The 24642-nt window shown below is 51.8% G+C and overlaps 1 protein-coding gene across 1 annotated transcript; it reads right to left on the bottom strand.

Moving 5' to 3' along the window:
- Positions 1–9687: 9687 nt before the first annotated feature.
- On the bottom strand, positions 9688–17198 carry SH2D6 (SH2 domain containing 6). The gene is given in 17 exon segments (XM_086326546.1): positions 9688–10260; positions 11024–11413; positions 11672–11727; positions 11900–11977; positions 12158–12182; positions 12315–12345; positions 12497–12575; positions 12954–13014; positions 13408–13430; positions 13874–13934; positions 14749–14858; positions 15436–15568; positions 15662–15732; positions 16415–16449; positions 16833–16858; positions 16988–17059; positions 17061–17198. Coding segments are annotated over 17 exon segments (1389 nt in total). The 5' UTR covers positions 17082–17198; the 3' UTR covers positions 9688–10143.
- Between the last annotated feature and the right edge of the window lie 7444 nt (positions 17199–24642).

Raw genomic sequence — 24642 nt, 5'->3', positions numbered from 1 at the left:
GCTCCCAGATCCTCAGGGGGCCCTACTTTGCTTGCGGAGAAAAGGAGCTGGAGACCTAGGAAGGCCAGAGCAGAGGGAAGTGAATGGGTGTGTTTTTCAGGGCGGGTGGTGCACAGGAAGCTCTGTGTGCCAGGGACAGGCTGAGTTCACCCACCCCTCGCCTTGCGTCAGCAGCTGAGCTGGCTGCCAGGCCCTGGGAATTAGGCAGGAGCCTCCCAGGAGATTCCTGGCCTTGACTCTCGCTCTCGGGGGGAGGGTGGCAAGGAGGAGCTGGCAGCCTGGGTCTCCTCCACTTCCCGGTCACCCAGCTGCCCCAGCTCCTAGCTTCCCAGGCCGTGAACGGCCCATGTGATCAAGAACAGTACACACAGCTCTGGGCTGCAGAGGCTCACCCCACCTGCCCAAGGTCTCCTTACTGGAAGACTTCCTAGAGTTGGTGGCATCTCCCAAGTAGATTTGGGGACTTTGGAGCTGGTTTCTCTCTGACCTCCAACATCCATGCTTTAAAAATAACCCTCTACCTACAGCAGCAGTTGCTACAAATGTGGCCTTCCACCTTGCCCTTGCTCTATTAATGATTCATCTCAAGTTAATTATGACAGGAGATTCACAGAGGGACTCCTGACTATGGTGTTTTTCCCAGGACCCAGCGCCACTGTTTGGGATTTAATACATTGGTGAGAGCTGCACGAGGGCTTCCCAGGTGGCACTAATAGTAAAGAACCCACCTGCCAGTGCAGGAGATGTAAGAGATGCAGGTTTGATCCCTGTGTCTGGAAGATCCCCGGAAGGAAAGCATACCAACCCACTCCAGTATTCTTTCCTGGAAATCCCGTGGACAGAGGAGCTTGGCAAGCTACAGTCCATAGGGTCACAGAGTCGGACACGACTGAAGCAACTTCGCACTCATGCATGTAAAAGCTGCTGGCACTTCTTCTTGTCCCTGGATCCCTTTGGAGTGCAAAAGTGTACTGCCTGGGGAGCAAGAGTCTGGAATTTTTTTTTTTCTTTTTTTGGTTGTGTCATGATGCTTGTGGGATCTAAGTCCCCCACCAAGGATTGAATCTGTGCCCCCAGCAGTGGAAGTGCAGATTCCTGACCGCTGGATCGCCAAGGAAGTCCCAGGAGTAGGTTCTACGTGTAAGCACCACAACAGTCCCCCTGCACCTCCCCGATTCCAGGAGTTTCTCAACAAGAGTGGGTGGAATTTAGGAGTCCTCTGGAGGGCACTGATCAGTCCTCCTCACTCTCTGGCTATCTTACCAGCCTCCTGTGGCCAGCCCCTCTGGGGCCCACTTCTGGGTTGTCCAGAGAGCTAAGCTGAGGGCTATGGGCAAAAGAAAGGTGACCCGAGCAGGCGCCAGAGCAGAGGAACATAAGAGCTTGTGGGGGCCTGGATCAGCCCTAACTTAGTGCTTCTAGTCTCTTCTGGACCTGGTTTCCAAGTCTCTCTCAATTCCTTTCTCTCTCCAGGCCTTATCTCCCGCTGACGTGACACTAGAGTGAAAAACAAACATGCCTCCTCCTGCCACCTGCCATCCATCCTCCCCACCTCCCATCCCCCCAATCACAGACCTCTCTGCCCTCCTGGGCTCTTAATCTTCTCATCTACAGAATGAGGACACAGGACAAGGTGGGCTACAGCTTGTGTAGGTGTCTAGGATGTCATCCTCCAGCCAGAACTTGTTTCTCATGATGTTCTTCCCTTCTCGGCCCACTTCTCAGGCCTTGTTCTTGGTTTTTCCGCTCCGCGTCTTCTGTCCTTCTAATTTGATTCCCTCATTATCTCGGGCTGGACATGAGGCTCTTCAAAACTCACGTTTGCCTTTTACAAACTGTGTCTCCTGGGTTATCACGTCATCCAGACCGCACTGAAGATGGGGCACTTCTCCCCAAGGAGCACAAGGAAAGCTCAGCGGGAGGTCAAACCTGGTGGGGCTGAGCAGGGTGGGTTGGTGAGGAGATAGAGGGGGCAGCGGAGGCAGGTGACAGAGACATAATCCCAGGCAGTGTGTACTTGGCCCCAGGCCCGGGGGAGCTGGGACTATCTAAATTGGAAAAGCCCTTGGAAGTTATCTAGGCCAACCTCCCTGCTCCTCCCACCCCATTTTAAAGATAATAATATATAATATGTTAATTACTCAGTCATGTCAACTCTTTACAAACCCACCAGGCTCCTCTGTCCATGGAATTTTCCAGGCAAGAATATTGGAGTGGGTTGTCATTTCCTACTCCAAAAATCAAGTGACTGGAAAGAAAGTATAATTGAATACCTAAAAAAGAAAGAGAAACTGGATTTTTCTTAAAAGGTGGTCCATTAAATTGTTCTGCTTCATTGAATATGTGGATACAACAAACTGTGGAAAATTCTTAAAGAGATGGGGATACCAGACTACCTTATCTGCCTCCTGAGAAATCTGTATGCAGGTCAAAAAACAACAGTTAGAACCAGACATGGAACAACAGACTGGTTCCAAATTGGGAAAGGAGTACTACAAGGCTGTGTAGTGTCACCCTGCTTATTCAACTTATATGCAGAGTACTTCATGCAAAATGCCTGGCTGGATGAAGCACAAGCTGGAATCAAGATTGCCGGGAGAAATATCAATAACCTCAGATATGCAGATAACACCACCCTTATGGCAGAAAGAGAAGAGGAACTAAAAAGCCTCTTTATGAAAGTGAAAGAGGAGAGTGAAAAAACTGGCTTAAAACTTAACATGCAAAAAACTAAGATCATGGCCCCTTGTCCCATCACTTCATGGCAAATAGATGGGGAAACAATGGAAACAGTGATAGATTTTATTTTCTTGGGCTCCGAAATCACTGCAGATAGTGACTGCAGCCATGAAATTAAAAGACGTTTCCTCCTTAGAAGGAAAGCGATGACCAACCTAGATAGCATATTAAAAAGCAGAGACATCACATTGTCAACAAAGGTCCATCTAGTCAAGGCTATGGTTTTTCCAGTAGTCAAATACAGATGTGAGAGTTGGACTATAAAAAAGGTTGAGTGCCAAAGAATTGATGCTTTGGAACTGTGGTGCTGAAGAAGACTCTTGAGAGTCCCCTGGACAGCAAAGAGATCAAATCAGTCAATCCTAAAGAAAATCAACCCTGATTATTGATGCTGAAGCTGAAGCTCCAATACTTTGACCACCTGACTTGATGAGCCAACTCATTGGAAAAGACCCTGATGCTGGGAAAGATTAAAGGCAAAGTAGAAGGGGGCAGCAGAGGATGAAATGGTTAGACAGCATCACCGACTCAATCAACGGCCATGAATTTGACCAATCTCTGGGAGATAGTGGAGGACAGAGGAGACCGGCAGACTGTAGTCCTTGGGGTCACAAAGAGTCGGACATGACTTAGCCACTGAACAAAGACAACAATTAAATGGAATAATTTTGCTTCAGGAAGAACTCACTTTTCAGGTGGTGTTTTTCTCCTTTTTTGTCACTCACTTGTGACATCCTCATCGTGGTCCGTAGGTGTCTGAAAACCAGACTTTCCAGAAATCCTTCTGCTCCCAACACCCCTCTCTCTCCTCCACTAAATTTGCACAGTAGAGAAAGGAAACATCTGGGAGAACTTGAAAACACTTCCAAAATGATTTCAGCAGGAATTCCCTGGATGTCTAGTGGTTAGGACTCCGTGCTTTCATTGTGGGGGGCCCGGGTTCAATCCCTGGTCAGGTAATCAAGACTCTGCCAGCTGTGCAGCCAAAACAAAATAGATAAATAAATAAGGAGTTTTTTTTTTTTTAATGAGCTCAATATCCACATGAAAGTGTTAGTTGCTCAGTTGTGTCTGACTCTTTGTGACCCCATGGACTATGGCCTCTGTCCATGGAATTCTCCAGACAAGAATACTGGAGTGGGTAGCCAGTATTACCAAGAGGAGGGGGATAGGAAACCCAGGTGGGCAGAGAGAACAACAATTATAAACCTTTAGGCAGAGATGCCTAAAGGTCACATGTGTATGTATGTGTGTGTGTTGAGGAAACAAGTCAGGAAGCCCCTGAAAATGGAGCATGCAGTCAGGAATGCAACCAGGCTTGACCTATATTCATAGTTGAAAGTGAAGTTAAAGTGTTAGTTGCTCAGTGTCCAACTTTTTGTGACTTCATGGACATTAGCCCGCCAGGCTCTTCTGCCCATGGAATTCTCCAGGCAAGAATACTGGAGTAGGTTGCCATTCCCTTCTCCAGAAGATCTTCCAAACCCAGGCATCGAACCCAGGTCTCCTGCATTGCAGGCAGATTCTTTACCATCTGAACCACCAGGGAAGCCCATATTCACTGTTGGGACTGTTATTAGGTACCAATCATTCGACCCTAGTACACGTCAGGGTGTGTTAGGCTAAATATACATTAGTAGATAGATAGATAAAATTTCTTACTCTCACAACAACTCTAAAAAGTAGGTATTAATTGCCCCATTTTAAAAGTAGAGACCAAGGTTAAGGCCACACAGACATAAAGCAACTGAGCCTGATTCAAAGTTAGGTCCTTTAGCCCCCAAATCCCATGTTTTTTTCCCAGGGATCAGACTGCCTTTTTATTTATTTATTTATGACCGTGCTACATGTCTTGAGGGATCTTAGTTCCCCAGGGACTGAACCCGGGCCCTCAGTAGTGAAAACAGCAAGTCCTAACCACTGGACCACCAGGGAATTCCCAGAGTGCCTCTTTAGAAACCAAAGTGAAAAAGCATGCTGGCAGGTTGCACAGAACACATTCTGAGCCCCACAGTGTGGTCTTGTCTGGGAGCAGCCACACTTTCAGGCCTTCCCCAGCTGCAAGCCTGCATGCCATACCCTGGGCCCTATTGACCCTTCCAGGCCACTAAAGACAGCAAAGCACTCTGGGTAATCCACAAGCTTCTTCACCAAATGGCATTTCTTCAAGACTTGATCCCCCAGTTGGTGACCGTGCTTAGAATTTTCTAGAGTCTAGTTCACTGGATGAGGGGAAGTAGAAAGAAGGTGTTTGGAGGGTGACTGGCATGGTGAAAAACAAGGGGTGTCATCTATCATCCGGATCACAGAAATATGTGCAGCCCCAAACTGTTCTCCCTGCATCCGTGCTGCCCTCAGACCCACTCAGCACTTCACAGCTGAAGCGATCCTCCCAAAATACCATCCCTCCAGCACCCCCACCCCCCAGCTCAGAGCCTCAGTGGCTCCCCTTTGCTCACACTCATTACGGAGGACCCAGCTGCCACCGCCTTCTCCAGATTTCTCTCTCACCATTGCCCCTCACACTCGGGAAGTTAAGAGACATAGAACATTTTGATAGCCATGAACTATATATGTGGCTATCTGAATTTAAATTAATTAAAAATGAATTACATTATAGGGAATTCCCTGGCAGTCCAGTGGTTAGGACTCTGTGCTGTCACTGCCATGGCCTAGGTTCAATCCCTGGTTGGGGAACTAAGATCCCACAAGCCACATGGCACAGCGCCCACGCCCCCCCCCCAAAAAAAAAAAAACTTGAAAAAAGTTAATTACATTATTGTTAAAAATTCAGCTCCTCGGTCACTGTCACATTTCAAGTGCTATTGTGGCTAATGGCTTCTGTAGTGGACAATGCAACTATAGAATGTTCGTATCACCACAGAATGTTCTATTGGAAAACACTAGGTTAGATTTTCCTCTTACAAATGAAGTCCTGACAAGGAACACTATGAGCTTCAGAGAGATCCAGAGTAGACTTGACCTATTCAGTGACTCTCTCAAGAAATATTTGGCACGTACTGTATCCCAGGTCCTGGATACACAATAGTGGGCAGTTGTGGCAGCTGGTCCTTTCCTGGGAGTGAAAAGGCACTTGCTTGCGATGTATTAGGTGCCCAAGCCTAGGCTGGGGCAGCCAGGAAGGCTTCCTGGAGAAGGGAACATTTAAGCACAGACCTGCAGTCTGAGGAGGCACCAGTGAGCCTGAGTTGCTCTCCAGATCATGTTCTTTTTGGCCCTCCGGATCTTTTGTCACAGATTGTCCCCACTGCCTGGACTGCCCCCTCCTCTTTCTCCCCAGGGAGGGAAGGAGTGAGACTCGTTCCCTCAGCTGGGACCAAGCAGCCACTAACTGCTGAGCCCTTTTCTGTGGCCTCTACTCTCCTCCTACAGGCCATGTGGCTTCAGAGCTAGGTAAATTCATGACTTGGTGAAAAACAACAACAACAACATAAAAAAAAACAGGCACTAGGGTGGAGGACTCCTCCTGAGAAGTCAAACCTGCATATCTGGTGAGGGATGCAGGAGTCTGTATGTGTTGCTGAACTCAGGTTCAGCTGCATACCACTAAGTTCAGTTCAGTTCAGTCGCTCAGTTGTGTCCGACACCCAGAAGCCAATAATTTGAGAGGCAAGTGTCAGTGAAAGGAAAGGTGTTTTAATCAGAGAAGCCAGCAATCTGGAGAGAAGGTGGACTTGTGTACTGACACCAGCTGTGAAGATTCTACTCAGCCATACAGGTTTTTAAAGGGGAAAACTGGTGGAAAGAATCTCAGTGAATCATCTAGACAGGAGGTTGGGTTCTTCATCATTCTCCATTGTGTACAGACTGGCTGACTTTGTCTTCAGATGCTATCCTGCCTGCATGATCTGCCTGCAGGATTACTAAGTGGGTTATCAGGGGTAGACAACTACTCATTTTGTTTTTTAGTTTATTTGGCTTTAGTTGCAGCATGCAGGATGTAGTTCCCTGACCAAGGATGGAATCCTCACCCCCTGCATTGTGAGCGAGGAATCTTAACCACTGGACCACCGTGGAGGTCCCCACAGAACTACTCATTTTTTAACTGCTTAATTTTTCATTCTTACTTCTTTTCATTTAGGAAAAGAATCAACAGTTTAGACAAGGCTTGGGCTTTCCAGGTAGTGCTGGTGGTAAAGAACCCACCTGCCATTGCAGTAGACTTAAGAGACACAGGTTTGGTGCCTGGAGGAGGAAATGGCAACTCACTCCGATATTCATGCCTGGGAAATCCCATGGACAGAGAAGCCTGGCAGGACACGACTGAAGCGACTTGGCAAGTATGGAGTGCATTCAGGAGAGCTAAGGAGTAAGTTTCAATTGCTTAGTGATCTCATTCTTATAATTGGGCTCTGTTAAAGTTAGGAACAGAAGTGGGCCAACAGGAAAGGGGTGAAAGAGCTGCTTTCAATTCCCCACTGCCATCATCATTTCATATCTATGGAACTACGGGGCAAAGATCCATCTTCTGTAACTTCTTTATGCTAACAATGGGCACAGTATTTATTCTCAGAGTGGAAAATGTTAACATGGGTCTGTAGCCTGTCTTTGTTGACAGTTTTAGTTGCCTGCTGACATATACGGGCAGAGTAAACTACAGTCAGTTTGATGCCCACAAAGATATAGGTTATTTTGAGACATGTATGTTAATCCATTCTCTTGAGGCCAGTTCTTAGAATTGTGCTAGCCATGGATTCTATACTGCTCAAGATGGAGCAGCTTATGTCATGGCTACAGTCTGGTCATTATGCAGTTAGGGTTTTTTCCCTCTGTTGGCAGTTACAGTATCTGTAAAACAACTCAGGAACATGCATCAGACACTGGGTCTGTGACTCTATTGTCCTCATCAGTAACTGCTTGGTTTGGTACAGGGAGAAGGGTGAGGGAAGGGTGGGGCCACTGCAGGGTTCTAATAGATTCCGTTAGTATCCTGAGGCCCACCCTAAGGCGGGTCCCCACCCTCTCCAGCCCTGAGTTCCTGCCTGAGTCAGTCTGGTAAAGGGTAGGGAGTGGCCACTCCCATCCATAGTCTGGAGGGAGCCGGAGCAGAAGGGGGCTCACTTGGGGATCCTACTGTAACAGGAGGGGAAGGGGCGGGGCATTACTTTTGAAAGAGAGACAGCCCAAGGACACAACATAAACCGATTAGAATCAAATGGGACCGAGATGCAGACAAGACTAGGCCTTAATCCTCAATCAGCAAGTGAAATGACACACCCAAAAGTGCCATGACAGTTCCAAGGCACTGTCAAGACTAAGGAGTGGGTGGTGGCCCAAATCCTGGAAATCTCTGCCCCTTCCCAAAAACAGTTGGAATAATCCTCCCACTCATTAACATATGAAATGACCCAGCTTATAAAAACTAACCAGGCCCCATTTGGCTGCTGCACTCTGTGGAGTGTGCCTCTCTCTGTAGCTGAATAAATTCATTTCTCACCTATCACTTTGTCTCTCACTGAATTCTTTCTGCCATGCGACATGAAGAACCGGAGCTTCATTAGGTCCTACAACCACTGTGGGTTTTGGCTGGGTTAGAGTCCCAGCTATATGGGTTCAAGTCCTAAGCAAGGTTTTGACTGGGTTTGAGTCCCAGCCACGTGAGTTCAAGTCCCAATCTGTTGTAAAAGGTTTCACTATTATCCCCCTGCTCTACTAGAGCCCAGCTGCTAGTCCCCTCTCCACATGGATGGGCAGCAGCATTCACCCCCACCTCGGCCTGCGCCGTCTGCCCATCCTGCTCCTCCTCCTGGTGCCCTGGGCGGAAATTACATCCGTGCTGTAGTGCACACTGGAAGTGGCAGTTGACTGACCCAAATTCACACGCGTGTTTTTGAGGGGAAAGAAGGGTCAGAGTGCAGCCCATTAGGCCCTGCACGGTCCTCATCTTCCACATGGTCCACCTCACGCAAGCCCCCCAACCATAGGGTAACTGGTAGGGAGGATTATCTTCACCTCCGTTACAGGAATTAAAGTTGGGAGGGGAAACTTGCCAGAGCCAGCTGTGGTGAAGCCAACAACGCTTTCCTGGACGCCTAGCCTGGACCTCCGTAGCGCCCACCCAGCCTCGTGTTTGCATTTCACCCGCGCGCCCTCCTTCACCACCTCCCCCTGGCTCCCGCCCCGGAGCCCCAGCCTTGGGGTTGGGTGCGGGCAGAGTCGGTGGGCGCAGAGCTCAGGCTACGGCTAGGAGCACGGGTCCGAACCCTCCGTGCCAGCCCGAGCGCCGCTGGAGACTGCTGAGCCGCCTTTTGTTTCGCGGCTTGTGCGGAGTCACGGTCACATGCGCTTCCGGCACGGGGTGTTCCGGGCGCAGCGCCAGGGCCCGGGGACTTGCCCGCCCCTCGGCCCAGCCCGCGCGGGGCCGCCCTTCTCCGCTCTCCCGCCCGCCCGCAGGCCGCCGGCTTATCTCGGAGCCCGCATCCCTGGAGCCTCCCTCCCGGGGGCGTGCCTGTGGGCAGCTCAGCTCCGATGGCCTCTTGTCTTCTCTGAACAACGCGTGGATCCGTCCATGGCAGCCTGGCCCGGTTCTTACCCAGATGTTTCCTGGGGTCCGCCCCACCCCAGACAACACCCAGCGCTCAAAATCGGGCGCATCCCTCCCAGATGGAATGCTAGGCGGTAAATGGGTGGTGGGCAAGTACTGAGCTCATTTCATGGGGTGGCTGAGCAGCACCGAGCCTTTCTCCTGCCCCTACCCTGACTCCCGCAAACAAAAAGAAACAAAACTCAGCCCACCCAGGGCGGCCGCCACAGACCATCTAAGGGCCAAAACCCCAGCCAAAGGGCAGAAAAGGGGCCGGCCCTTCTGTCCTGGCCTGGCCACCACTGCTCTAGCACTCCCAGGCCCAGGCTGTGCCCTGGGACACTTGAGAACCTCGGCGCCTCACGGAGGAGGCTGTCTCTGCTTCGCTCAACAGAATTCAAGAATTCATTCAACAAATATTTATTGAAAGCAAAACTATGTGCAGGGCCACCAAGTCTCTCCCAGAGGCCAGCTCCCTGTTAAACCTCCTACAACATGCGGGTGGATTCTCCTTGTGTTCAAGCAGGACTGCCCAGACTCTAACCTGTGAGGTTCAGCTTCCCCCAGAAGAGCTTCATTCAGAGCAGCTTGGGAGGCATGCCTGGGGGCCAGGAATGGGGGCCCTGCCTGTCCCCTGCTTCCCAGTGGAGAGGGAGCAGGGAGTAGCAATGTCAGGCTTTGGGTGAGAATGGAGTAGGGACTTGGGGGCACTTTCTGTCTCTGGGCCATCCTTCCCAGGGGCCTGGAGGGACTGGGACAAAGGATGGGGGAATCTGGGGTGGCAAACTGGAAGAGAAGAGGGAGACAGCCCACGGGGCAAAATATGGGGCCAGAGGTGAGGCTGCACATGTGCTGTGGCATCAGGGCTTGGTGGGGAAGAGCAGGCAGGTGAGCTGCCGGCTGCCGCTCTGCCTGTCCAGGAGCGGTAGGGGGTGCTGCATGTAGTGCTGGACCATGGCGGCCACGGAGGAGAAGAGCTGCACAGGGACGGGAGGGCATCGGTGAGGCCCTTGAGCCCTGTGCCAGGAGAAACTTCCTGAGGGAGCTGGGGGGCTCTGGCAAGGGCGTTTTGGACATTTTTCTACGTATTTTCCTTCCTGTTGCCCCATGAAGCTCCACTGCATCCTGCTGCCCCATTCCAGGCCTTCTGTCTGATGGCACCAGTGTGCATTTCCCCCAAACAACTCTGGGGCCCCTGCCCGGGACCTCTGGTATGGGGACCTGAGGAGTGACTGTCTCTGGTTTGCAGCCTAGCAAATGCTGGGTGCAAAGCTGAGTTCTTGGTACAGACAAAAATCTGGACTACCCAGGCCCTGCCGTCTTCCCAGCTGGGTTCATACAGGTACAAATGCCCCAACCTGGGCTCCAGGCAGGCTGGGCCTTGCAGGAGTGGGTAACTCCTCCAGAGTAGAGTGGGCCTCTTCTCAAAGTGCAGGCTTTTGGGAAAGAGTTCAGACTTGTGGCCAAGGATATTGATCACCCTTGGAGAGGATGAGATGGTTGGATGGTATCACCAACTCAATGGACATGAGTTTGAGCAGCTCAGGGAGTTGGTGATGGACAGGAAAGCCTAGCATGCTGCTGTCCATGGGGTCGCAAAGAGTCAGACACAACTGAGTGACTGAACTGAAATGACTGATCACCCACTCCAGAAAAAGACAAAATGTGGTTTTCCCCAGGGAAATGCTCCCAGCTGGGCCCAGGGGCTGCTCTGCTGAGCTTCACCACTTCAGCACCCACCTCCTCATGGTTCCTGCCCTCACGGCCCAGGGCATAGTGGCGCCCATCAGCCAGCCGCCTGATGGGAATGTTGAAGACTCGGCCGTGGAGAAGTACTGCCAGGGTGAAGGGCTGGGTGCCGCGAGGGCCTGAGCTGGGGCGCACGGTATATGCTCCATCCTGGGGAGGGCGCCCATCCATTAGCCTCACATTTCCAGCTGCAGCCCTGACTCCAATCCCTGCCCAGCTGCTCCCACCTGCCAGCCACAGCCCCTGAGCAGAAGGGGTTTCTGAGAAGGCCCTGGGGGTCTGCAGTGGGTGGCCCACCTTCTGGCATCGGAGCAGGGCGCTCTCAGCAGCATGGCGGTCACAGTTCCCTGAGTACCAAGGCTGACCCAGCAGATTGCCTTCCTGTACACACACCCAGCAGATCAGTGATATGCCAGGGCACCAGATCGGGAATGGGGAGCAGAGAACACCCCGGCGACTTGCAGTTATTTGTGTTCCTGTCGGTCTTCCCCAGGCTGAGTCCACGCAAGCTCAACAAAACGTGTCCTGTCTAGAGCCGCGTACACACATCCAGCCCAAAAGGGCTCCTGGGTGTGGACCTGGGCTCTGTTCCTGAGGGCCTCCCCTCTGCCCCCCAGCTCACTTGCAGCCCCTCCTCACCTGGGCACCTGAGGTGTTCTGGGTGGCAGCTACAGAAGAAAGAGAGGTTCTCCTTTCTGCCGGAAGAAGCAGATTATAGCCCTGGGGCTGGCCAGGGATTAGACCTGGGAGGCTTTGGGCCCAGCTGCGAGGGCGGGGGAGGTCCCAGGAGGTGTGCAAAGGCTTCAAGGCCAAAGTGGACACCCAGTGCTTCACCCCTCCCCTCCTAGGGGTCCCGGTAAGACCCACCGGCCAGGCCACGCGTGACCTCCAACTGAGGAGTGATGTTAAGGTACAGACTGGGAGCTTCCCGATTTGGTGCAGACCCTGGAAAGTGCCCAGGGCGGGTCCTCTCAGACCTGCTCTCAGCTGGAGTCAGAGCTGCAGGGACCCCCTCAACCAAGCAGGGTGCAGGCGGGCTGGGAGACAGTCTGTGGCCTGCAGGGCTGTGGCTAGGGAGGGCCCCACGTGAGTGCATGGATCCATGCTGGTAGTGCTCATACTCACCTTCAGAGGTGGCCTTTGATGCTCCCTAGGACACAGGATGTTGAGTCAGGCCTGCTTCTTTGGGCGGGAAGTCCCACTCTGAGCCTCCCTTTTCCCCTCACTCCCAGCTCACCTCCGCACCCCCACCCCCAGCTCTACCCCAACCCCAGCCTCTTACATTCTGAGCTTCTTGGGGGGTTATGGTGGGCCTGTGGGGAGCAAATTGGGAAACAAGGGTTCAGGGCCTTTACCTCCTTCAAAAGAAAAGGTTCAGTGACCCCAGAGATCTCAGGGTCAAGGCTGGGGAAGCCTGGGCTGGCCATTCCACCCCCCCCACACACACAAACTTGGGGCACTCACCTGGGCCCCATGGATATCCTTGGTAGAGGGACTGGGGCCGTCAGGACTGGGGAACTCAGAGTCTGAGTAAAGGCTGGGACTAAAACAGCAGGGCTGAGCATCAAGCAGGGAGCTCCAGGAGCCTGGGCCGGGGCTAGGGGGCAGTTGCAGAGTCTTCTCTGCTTCTCTGCAGCTTGACCTTTGGGGAGTCTGTCCAACCAGGCAGAGCGCTGTCCTGGCCACAACAGCTGGGAAGCCCCCACAGCCCCTGCTCTAAAGGGGTTCCCTCCGCGGCAGGAACAGTGTGGGTCACTCTAGACCAGAGGCATCTGTGTGTGTGTGTCTGAAGGCAGATATGTGTTGGTGGGGTACTGAGAGAGGATGGGGCAGACAATGGAGCCAGAAGACTGTGCTGTGCTGCTGGTGGGCAGCCGAGGACCTCAGGGCAGGGCGGGGTGGGGTGGAGAGAGGGATTCACCTGGACTGGCCTCACACTCCACATAGATGTCCTCATCGGGCTCCTTCGAAGGGCCTGGCACCTAAGATAAGGAGGGAGTGTGGTACCCAGGGTTTGAGCAGTGAGTGGGAAGGAGGACGAAGCCATCATTTGGGGGAGCTATTGGTACCTCAACCCCCCCACCCCCCCATCCTAGGTGGAAATGGAATGACTAAAAGTGCTCCTTTGCCCAGAAGAGGGCACCCATGAGCACCTGCTTCCCATCCTGGGCTCAGAGAGCCTGAGAGTCCAGGAGGAACTCTGGGCAGACACCTCCTGGGACACTGGCTGACGCCCTGCTAGAGCCTCTGGCCAAAGGGGAAGGATCCTGCTCCAGGCCTCTTCCCCTGGTTTTAGGGGTATTTCCTGGCGCTCCCACCCCACCCCACCACCACCACCAACTTCCTAGCCAGTCCTAGAGTGAGGGGCCACTCACCGCTCGGGCCGGTTCACCCAGCTCTGGTAGGAAAAGGAGAGACCCACCAGTCAGGAGCAGCAAGGAGAAAGGAATTAGTGAAACTTAGGCTGGAAAAGCAGAGCTTCCTTGGAGCTTCTCTGAGGGGATCCTCAGAGCCAGCTTTGAAGTCCCAGGAGAAAGCCCTCCTCACCCCTAACTGCCTTACTTCATACCCCAGGGTGCCCCTCACCTGACCCAGAGACCTCAGCAGGTGCCCAAGGGGCCGAGGAGCCAGGGACTCTGAGTGAGGGCCTCAGCCTCCTCCCAAACTGCCTGCCCTAGGGGGATCAGCAGGTAAACATGAGGAACAACTCGGGGGATGCAGCGACTGGGCAAAGCATGAGACCAGTGTGAGGCCAGCTCCCCAATCTCATGGGAGCCAGGATTCCCCTTCTCAGGGCAGGGAATGGGTGGGCCTCGGAATGAGACTGGACATCCCTATTACCTTGCCTTCCAAAGGGCCAGCTCTGCTTCAGGGCCTCCAGTGGGCTCGGCGCTGCCTTGGGCTGTGGGCACAATGCAGTGGCAGGAGGGAGAACGGGGGTCAGGGAGCAGCAGCATGAGGAGGGCAAGACTAGCAGGGTGGGATGCAGAAGGACTGTGTATATCTGTGCAGCTTTAAAAAAAAAACAAACCCAACTCTTGTGACGCCATGGACTGGCCCACCAGGCTCCTCTGTCCATGGAATTCTCCAGGCAAGAATACTGGAGTGCCATGGAGTGGCATGGAGTGCTATGCCCTCCTCCAGGGGATCTTCCCAACCCAGGAACTGAACCCAGGTCTCCTGCATTGAAAGGCAGATTCTTTACCGATGGAGCTACCAGGAAAGCCCCTGCCCCCCCAAAAACTACAACACAAGCATTAATGTGCAAAGGAGGCAGCTCTCCTCTTTACCTCTGTTCTGTGGCTCTTTCTTTGTTGTGAGCCTCTTTTTCTTTTTATTCCCATACAATATAGGATGAAAGTGGCAGCTCTCAAAGCCCACACCCGGGATCATGGAGGGATGACAGCTGGCAGTGACTGGCAGCTGAGCGAGGGCTTTCTTCACTCCACAGGCAGGGAGGGTCCTGAGAAGCTCTCAGCTTCAAGAGGTAGGGGAGCTTCAATGCACCCACCCACCCCCACTCCCCACTCTTGGCCCAGGCGAAAAGGCTGAGTCTTAGGTGATGCTGATGGGGAGGGTGCAAGGACCAGACCAGGCAGGTGGGAGGAGCCACTCTCAACAGGGCTCTGGCTTCCGACGCAGCTAATTTTTCAGGGGCCTCATGAATGCAGATGTGGGGGAATTTTGCATATGGGATGCCTCTTAGATTTACTCACTGGAAAATGGTGCGCTGGGGTGGGGCGGGCAGGGAGGCTGTGTACCATCTCCGGCTGGGGCTGTGGTGGTGGCAGTGGTGATGTGGGAGGGCCCAGGGGAGCAGAGTGATCTGGAAAACACTCCAACATTGTGACTCTGTGGGCTCCTCCCACATAGGTTCCTGTTTTCCTCTGGCCCCCTCACCCAGTCTGTATTCCCTTCTCCCTCCCTCCCTCCCCTCCCTTGCTCTCTGGCTTCCCGACTGCCCCGTCACCATGGCAACTGGAGGCGGCCAGCTTCCCTGCCCCCACCTGGCCAAGCTGGGAGCTGTGGGGGTGGGATGCCAGCAGCGACTGGGACTCTCCTGGCATCCCTACCCTTGCTCCAAGTTGTACATGGATCTCGGAGGGGGTTCTCCAGGCCCCAGGGACCCTGGCAGGCATCCTGCTTGCCTGCTGTTGCCGTGGTTACACGGCCCCTCCAGGCTCGTCACCCCTTCCCACTTATCCTCCCTTTCCCCTCCTCCCTCCCTTCCTCTGTCCCTCTCTGCCCAACCAAGAGGCCTCAGTGACTGCCAGCTGAGACCTCCCCTCGCTGTCCCAGGCCAAACAGAAGGGGACGAAGCAAAACCTGGGCCCTCTCCCCTTGTGGGGACCCTCCTGTTCTGCCTGATCCCCACCTCTCTGCCTGAACTTCCCAGCCCTCACCCAAGTACAAAGAGTCCTCCTCAGTGCCAGAAAGGTGGGCAGGGGTGAGGTGGCGGAGTAGAGCCTCACAGGGGGGCAGCTCATATTTATCCTCCTCCTCTTCCTCCTCCTCTGGGGCTTCCAGGAAGGAATGCTGAGCACAGGAAGGACAGAAGGGATACAGGAGCAGTGGTGGCAGCCACTGCCTCCTCCCACCCACCAGCTCTGGCTCAGCAGCTGGACTTACCCTGTGTCTCCAGGTCCCTGGGACAGACAGAGGAGATGGGCAGGGTTCATCTTTTCTCCAAGCTTGGGAGTCTGAACAAGAGACTGGTGAGACTGGCCTCATCTCCTCCCCGCCCAGCCCCTCTCTAACATAATGACTTGCTCTCTTTCCCAGATATAATAAACTATCTGCACTTTTCCAGAGGCCTCAAAGGAACCATTCATGATGGGCTCTTTCCTAACACTGCAGGAGGACCAGTGAGGCATTTTGGAGATAAGGGGCCCTAACGGCCTGTTCCGTCTATGTCAGTCCTCCACTGCGTGCGTGCTAAGTCACTTCAGTTATGTCTGACTCCTTGCGACCCCCAAGGACTGTAACCCACCAGGCTCTTCTGTCCATGGTAAGAATACTGGAGTGAGCTGCCATGCCCTCCTCTCCAGGAGATCTTCCCGACCCAGCAATGAAACCCGTGCCTCTTCCGGCTCCAGCATTGGCAGGCAGGTTCTTTACTACTAGCGCCACCTGGGAAGCCTGCCAGTCCTCCACCCCATGCAGCTCTAATTCTGAACCAGACAGATGAAAGAGCTGGGCCCAGTGACTTAGAAGCGCTGAACTATAATGAGCAGGAGGTATCCAGAACCCCCAGGGGAGACTCTGAAGGGACCCCTGCACATCCCAGACTACAGTCCAAGGGGTCACCAAGAGTCAGACACAACTGAGTGCACACACACGCACACACTACACATCTGGGGGGGGCGGGCAGTGATCACTTACTTGCACATCTTGGAGGTGGAAGCGGTGGCCCCGACCTGCAATTGGACTCTAGTCAGCTCTGCCCAAGGGGCCCTGAGTTTGTGTCAGCCAGACATCGCACAGCCCAGGGACATTCACAGACATGGCACTGCCCCCTGGAGTTGTGCGACAGCAGCCTGGGACCAGGGAAGTGGGAGGAAGAGTCTGGGGGCAGAGCTCATGCCCCTGGGTGCACAGCTTGAGAACTTGGTGCTCCAGGGAAGCCAGCAGCAGGGGAGCCCTTGTGTTCCCTGGGCAGTGGAGGCACATGAATGATCTCGCTGGGCGTGGTAGGACCGGGCAGAATCAGCACCACTCTAAGGATGGCTATACCCAGGAAAGTTGCAGCGAGGTGGAAATGAGAGGAGGGTAGAGAAAAGAGAGGAGCCCGGGGACTCACCTGGCCTTTCTCCAGCTGAGCTTCTCCTGAAAAGGGTCAGGGAGGGGAGTAAAGGGGTAATCAGTACATCTAGAATGACTCTCCGTGTCCAGAGTCCTGGGGCCCCAGGGTGGGCAGGTCTGTATATCAGGGGCTGCCCCAGAACCAAGTCTCACCATGGCTAGGGTGAAGGAGCTCTGCCTCCCCTGAGCCCAGGTTCTACCGCAGATGGCCTGGTGACAGGGGCCCTATTGTTCCTATCATTTGCATCTCTCAAGCACCAGGAAGGAGGACCTGCTGTGGCTCCAACCCCAGGCCAACTTCACCCATGCCACGCCCAGCCCTACCTTCCCCTCGCCTCCCTTTCATCACCTCCCACAGCTGAATCTCTAGCCCCTCTGCCCCACCCCCTCAAAAAAAAAAAAAAAAAAACGGGAGGAAGAACTCCCTCTTCAAAGCCCTGGCCCACAAAGCTGGACCAGGGGCCCCCAGTTTCCTGATCAACGTTCCCCTCCTCCTAGAGTTTCAGACTCCACTCAGGATCAGCCAGCCCACACCCTTTCCCAGTTGACAGAAGACAGGGCATTAGATCCAATTAAAAACAGGAGATAGGCTTTCCCTGGTGGCTCAGTGGTAAAGAATCCACCTGCCAGTGCAGGAGACAATGGTTCAATCCCTGATCTGGGAAGATCCCACATGCAGCAGAACAACTAAGCCACATCGATTGAGCCTGTGGTCTAGAATCCAGGAACCCCAGCTACTGAGCCCACAGGCTGCAACAATGAAGCTCATGCGCCCTGGAGCCCGTGCTCTGCAACAAGAGAAGCCACTGCAATGAGAAGCCTGTGCACAGCCACCAGAGAGTAGCCCCAACTCTCCTCAACTAGAGAAAACCTGCACAGTAACGAAGACTCAGCACAGCCAAAAATATATAAATAAATAAAAATTTTAAAAACAACCAGGAAACGATCCCTGCAGACACTCTTCTTACATCTTTTGTGCCTGCTGTCATTTGTTGGTGACTACTGATCGATGATCAAGGAGATGAAAGTTACTGAAAAGCTCAGAAACAAGTAGTTGTATTTAGTTCGACTGCTGTCTTTTGATTTATTAATTTATTTTTGGCTTCACTGGGTCTTTGCTATGCGTGCTTTTCTCTAGTTTCAGGGATGGGGAGCTACTCATTGCAGTGCTTTCTCTTGTTGCAGGGCTTGAGCTGTAGAGAGCAGGCTCAGTAGTTGTGGCAGACCGGCTTAGCTGCTCCGTGGCATGTGGGATCAGGGCTTGAACCTGTGTCCCCTACATTGGCAGGCAAATTCTCAACCACTGACGGTCAGGGAAGTCCCTGATTCCTTTCTTGATGGATGTAGGTGTTCATTTGGTAGGTAGTTATTGAACGTCCACTATATACCAGGCACCATTCCAGGCGCTGGAGGTGCTGCAGGCAAGCTGAACAGGCAGGCATTACACACACATTTCCTCACTGGATTCTCACAATAGCCTCATGGTGTGCTTCCTAATTGTTTCCCTGCTTTGCCGATGAGGAAAATGAGCATATTAGTCAGCTCAGGCTGCCATCAGAGAGTACCCCAGGCTGGGTGATTGAAACAACAGAAGTTTATTTCCTCACTGTTTTGGAGGCTAGAAGACCAAGGTCAAGGTGGCGTCAGGGTTGATTTCTGGCTAGAGCTCTCTTGCTGGCTTGCAGACAGTCAGCTTCTTGCTGTGTCCTCATATGGCCTTTCTTCTGTGCATGCAGGCAGAGAGAGAATTCTGGAGAGAAAGGTTTCTTTTTTTTTTTTTTAATGTGGAGCATTTTTAAAGTCTTTATTGATATGTTACAGTATTGTTTCTGTTTTGTCCTTGTTGTTCAGTCACTAAGTCATGTCCAACTCTTTGCAACCTTGTAGACGGTAGCACACCAGGCTCCTCTGTTCTTCACTATGTCCCAGAGTTTGCTCAGATTCATGTCCATTGCGTCAGTGATACTATGTAACCATCTCATCCTTACTACCCCCTTCTCCTTTTATCTTCAATCTTTCCCAGCATCAGGGTCCTTTCCAGTGAGTCGGCTCTTTGCATACGATGGCCAAAGTATTGGAGCTTCAGCCTCAGTATCAGTCCTTCCAGTGAATATTCAGGGTTGATTTCCTTTAGGATTGACTGGTTTTGATCTCCTTGCAGTCCAAGGAACTCACAAGAGTTTTCTCCAGCACCACAGTTAGAAAGCATCAATTCTTTGGCCCTCAGCCTTCTTTATGGACCAACTCTCACATCTGTACATGACTACAGGAAAAATCATAGCTTTAACTATATGGTTTCTGTTTTAAGTTTTGTTTTTTGGTGGCAAGGCATGTGGGATCTTAGCTCCCTGACCAGGGATCAAACCTGCACCCCCTGCATTGGAAGACAAAGTCCTAACCACTGGACCATCAGGGGAGTCCCTAGAGACAAATTTCTGATTTCTTCTAATAAGGACACCAGCCTTATTGAACCGGGGCCCCATCCTTATGATCTCATTTACCCTTTTTTAAAAAACATTTTCTCATTTGCCCTTAATTACCTCCCTAAGGGCCCAGTCTCCAAATACAATCACATGTGGGGTTAAGCTTTCGACATATGAATTTGGAGGGAGACAAAATTCAGTCCAAAGCACTGAGAATCAGAAATGAAGTGACCTTCCCAAGGTCATACAATTGGTAAGTGTTGGAGGTGGGATTCAATGCAAGCTTTGCACAAACCAGAGCGTATGCACTAGCCACTGAGCATCCTGTACCTCATCTAGGACTGGGTCTTGATCCTCCTTTCCTGTGATAGAATTAGAAATGTCAGTAGTCACACGTTTCCTTTAGACGCCCATAGCATCCTAGTGCTCCATTGTTTAGTTGCTAAGTCGTGTCTGACTCTTTTGTGACCCCATGGACTGTAGCCCGCCAGGCTCCTCTGTCCATGGGATTTCCCAGGCAAGAATACTGGAGCAGGTTGCCATTCCCTTCTCCAGGGGATCTTCTTGACCCAGGGATCAAACCCATATCTCCCACATTGGCAGGTGGATTCTTTGCCACTGAGCCACCTGGGAAACCCCGGTGCTCTGTTACCTGAGTGAACTTTGGAACTCTAACTTCTGAGAAGTTTTGAGGCAAAAAAGAAAAGCCCAGGCCAGGCCTTGTGTCGGGCTCTGTTTAGACAGGAAATGGGGGGACACAGATGAGGATCTCGTTAAAGTAAGACCTTTCTAGGGCACTGTAGCTTTCCTGTGGCTTTTATTTTGGTGACGTCCTAGCTGTTGGCTCAAAGGAACAATGAAGGCCATGTACTTGCATCTCTGGAGGCCAGGGGCACTGGGGAGAGGACCCAGGGTTGGAGCTGGCCACAGACAATAGACAGGAAGACCAGATAATTCTTGGGACCTGCAAGCAAAAGGACACTTAAGAAGCTATGAACTCAGCAATAGGAAAGGATGAAATAGGGAACTTCCCAGGCGGTCCAGAGGCTAAGATTCTGTGCTCCCAAAGCAGAGGACCCAGGTTCGATCCTTGGTCAGGGAACTAATATCCCACATGCTGCAACTAAGACCCCACACAGCCAAAGAAAGAAAGAAAGAAAAGGGTGAAATAATGCCATTTATAGCAACAGGGATGGACCCAGAGATTATTATACTAAATGAAGTAAGTCAGATAGTAAAAGATAAATATCGTGTGATATCGCTTATATATGGAACCTAAAATATAGTACAAATTGAGAATTCCCTCATGCCCTGGAGGTTAGGATTCCTGGCTTTCACTGCTGTGGCCTGGGTTCAATCCCTGGTCAGGGAACTGAGAACCTGTAAGCCGTGGTGTGGTCAAAAAACAAAAAAATTTAATAAATATATAAAGATTTTAAAAATAGTACAAGTAAACTTATTTACCAAACAGAAACAGATGCACCAACATAGAAAACAGACTTATGGTTATCAAAGGGGAAGGAGTATGCATGCTCAGTCGCTTCTGACTCTTTGCGACCCCATGGACTGTAGCCCACCAGGCTCCTCTGTCTATGGGATTTCCCAGCAAGAATAGTGGAGTGGGTTGCCATTTCCTTCTTCAGGGGATCTTCCTGACCCAGGAATTGAATCTGCTGAGCCACCTGGGAAACCCTAAAGGTGGAGGGAGGGATAAATTGGGAGTAGGGGATTAACAGATATACACTTCCATATATAAAATAGATAAGCAACAAGGATTTACTGCATAGCATAGGGAATTATATTCAATATCTTGTAACAAACTGTCATGGAAAAGGATCCAAAAAATAGAATATATATATATATACACACACACACACACACACACATATATATATATACATATATATGTACTATATATATGAAACTAACACAATATTGTAAATCAACTATGCTTCAATAAAAAAGAAGTTATGGAAAGTCATCGGGGTGGTTTGAGAGGTACCCATTTGGTGTTGTAGGAAAAACTAAAAGGAAAATCAAGAAAGAATCCGGGCTTGGAGTCCGGGATAGCGGTTTCCTCCCGACCTCCCCTCCCCAGCTGACCTTTGTTCTGTATTTGGACTATAAGGCAGGGGGCAACATCCCCCCCACCCCAAAGGGACCTCCTGTAAAACTCAACAGGATTCTCTAGACGCTATCCTGATGCGAACCCCAAACTGAGTGATCTTCCCAGTCCATTCAGCTCTGGCCTCAGCCACCTCCTCTCCTGTTCAGGGTTTTGCATAGGCAAATGCCAGGGCCTGGGTGAGGGAAGGAGGATGGAATCCATGCCTTCTGGGTGGGGGCACTGGCTGGCAGATCAGGGAGCAGAGGACAGACAAAGGGTGTCTCGTGGCTTTGTGTCACCGCAGCCAGGCCTGTAGCACCACGCTTCACGCTGATGGCACAGGCAGATTTGGACAGCCTCTTTATCCATCTTTGGCACAGCATTGTCTTGTGCACATAACTATAGCTATTCCTTTGGGATGAATTCCTAGAAATAGAATTGCTGGAAACTCATATTTTAAAGGTTCCAGTGCCCCACTGTCTGGCAGCATCTGAGTGTCAATTTTATGGTTCTCCCACAGCTCCCAGTGATTCTCTGCATATTCCAGATCTCAGCTGCTGATCTCCAATGATAAGAGGCCGACATCCTCAGGCGCAACGTAGTCTAAACCCATCCTAAGAAAAAAACAGCTCTGGAGAGCGGTGTTCCCCCCATTTGCAGGATCACAAGAATCACTGGAAGACTTATTAAAGTCTTAGGTTTCCAGACCTTCCCTGAGATCTTAAAAATCGGATGTTCCAGGAGGGAAGTGGGAATCTATATTATTTTAAACAAGCATCCTAGACGATGCTTACGAACGTTCAAGTTTGAGAAATGCTGCTCTAAAAAATGCTTCTCATTCTGAGAAGATGCAACTCCTAGGACATCTTTAGAAATCACAGACAGCCTTTAGCTCATTTGGAACACAGGGGTCGCCAGCAAAGAAGAAACGTGACACAGACCCCCCCTCCAGAGGTCTCTCCCAGTGATAGAGGGCAGACCCCAGGAGGCGTTCCATCTCTCTAGGCTACAGTTGTCCTCTGTGTCAATGGGGATGAGAACAGGGCATTCCTTGTGGTGTAGGTGCTTCTGCTGAGTAAGATGAAGCACATGAAACACACTTTGGGCTTCCCTGGTGGCTCGGTGGTAAAGAATCTGCCTGCAATGTAAAAGAAACGGGTTCAATCCCTGGTCGGGAAGATCCCCTAGAGAAGGGACTGGTGATCCACCCCAGTATTCTTGCTTAGCGGGCTTCTTGCAAGTCCATGGGGTCACAAAGAGCTGGACATGGCTGAGTGACTGAGAGAGTTATGTGAAACACACAGCACATGTGCAGTGAGTATCACCTCTTCCTGAGGAGGTGGTGCTGAGGTCCGTGGTGGTGTTGCCAGCAGACAGGGAGGGTGGCCAAGGTTGGCTGGGGTCCCAAGCGTGTGTGAAGCATTGTGAGCACGAGGGGGTGGTTTCTGAGGACCTGATGGAGGACAGGTCAGCAGGCTATGGTCAGAATTTTCAGAGGTGGGAGGGTGTAAGCTACGGAGCAGGAGATGCTGAGAACTGTGGACCCCTAAAGGCTGAAGGTCTGCCATTTCCACTGGCTGTGGAGCGCTTCCTGCTTTGGGGGCCACCTCCGTGTTGTAACTTCTTGCCTCCAATCCCAGAAGCCAGCTGCGGCTTTCCCCGGCCTCCTTAATTGCTGGGGTGCAGGCATTCTGCCAGCCAGGTGCCCCCACACTGGGCTTTGTAGCCAAAGCTGGCACCCCAGGGCCATCTACCCTAGGGACGGGGTGATTGCTATATCCTGTTTCCAGAGGCCAGAGAGGCTGAGACCCCAGTGGAACCAGGACTGGGATCAGCTTGGCTATGGCCTTTGGGACATTGTTCCTGGCTCGTTCTCTGGTCCTCCTGGTAATGTAACCAGCTACAGAATATTTTTAATAAATTATTTTCCAGTCTAAACTAGCTAGGGCTGGTTTCTCTTCCTTTAAGTGAAGAACTCTGATTTACAGATGGAGCATCAGTGGGATCACCACAGAAATACCAAGAAGTCCCAAACTGGGAGGGCCGCATCCAGGTATCTCATGAGAACAGGAGGCAAGGTAGAAATAAGTGTCATAGCTTTATATTTCTATCATAACGCTATATTTCTATATATTTTTCTTGGGCCTTTAACATGACAAGCATTAATTAACTTTCTAATTCTTAAAACTAATGGACTTTCCTGGTGGCTCAGAGGTAAAGAGTCCACCAGCCAATGCAGGGGATACAGGTTTGATCCCTGGTCCAAGAGGATTCCACATACCTCAGAGCAACTAAGTCCATGTGCCACAACTACTGAGCCTGTGCTCTGGAGCCCAGGAACCGCACCTGCTGAAGCCTGTGTGCTCTAGAGCCCATGCTCCTCAACATGAGAAGCCACTGCAACGAGAAGCCCACGCACTGCGACTAGAGAGTAGCCTCTGCTTGCCACAACTAGAGAAAGCCAGGGTGCAGCACCACAAACCCAGCCAAAAATAATTTTTAAAAAAAATCAGTTGCTACAGGTCAAAAAATAAAAAGAAGGAAGCAAAGGAGGGAGGGATGACCTGGATTTCAGCTATGAGGACGCACCGTGAGAAGGACAACCCTGGGAGTTGGGGGCAAGGCCAAGGGTAGGTTCTGGGGGGTCACTACAGGACAACCAAGGTCCCTGAAGCCAGGGAAGTAGGGGGACAGGTGGGAAAAATCAAAAGCATAGTGATAAGACAGGCTTTCTCCTCCCAGGAGAATAGGAATCCATCAGGGTAAGTGGAAGAGGATGGGGCAGAAAGAGGGAAAGAAGAACTTTCTGACCACGAGTTAGGACCACATGGGTGGCAGAGGATGGGGAGGGGAAGTGGGGAAGGAAGCAGGACCTCTGAGGGGTAAGGGAGAATGAATGAGTCTTAAGGATTCCTAAGGATATTTTTACCTGAGCGGGTGGTCTAGTTAGAAGCCCAAGAAGCAAGTAGGAAGAGGCATTAGGCCAAGTGAACTGTCTGCAGATGGGTTAAAGTTGGTCAGGGCAATCTTGAAGGAAGGTGGTTAGCAGGAGGAAGAGAAGGAGTCTTCCTGGGCTGATGAGAGGAGGGCAATGTGGGAGCTGGTTTAGCACAAGCTGGCAGAAGCCCTCCCCTACCCACTCACCCCACTCCTGGCTGCCACCCTCTCAGGCTTGCTGATTCAGCTTACTCTGGTGGCAGCTGTGACACGTGATGGAGACTGACCGATGACACTCAGACCAGCCTCCTAAGAGCAGTCTCGGGCCGTATCCCTTCCTG

The sequence above is a fragment of the Bos grunniens genome, chromosome 11 (genome assembly GCF_055505025.1).
Source record: "Bos grunniens cultivar Pamir isolate PY7600 chromosome 11, Bosgru_T2T1.0, whole genome shotgun sequence".
Classification (NCBI taxonomy): domain Eukaryota; kingdom Metazoa; phylum Chordata; class Mammalia; order Artiodactyla; family Bovidae; genus Bos; species Bos grunniens.
This window is presented reverse-complemented; position numbering and strand designations above follow the sequence as displayed.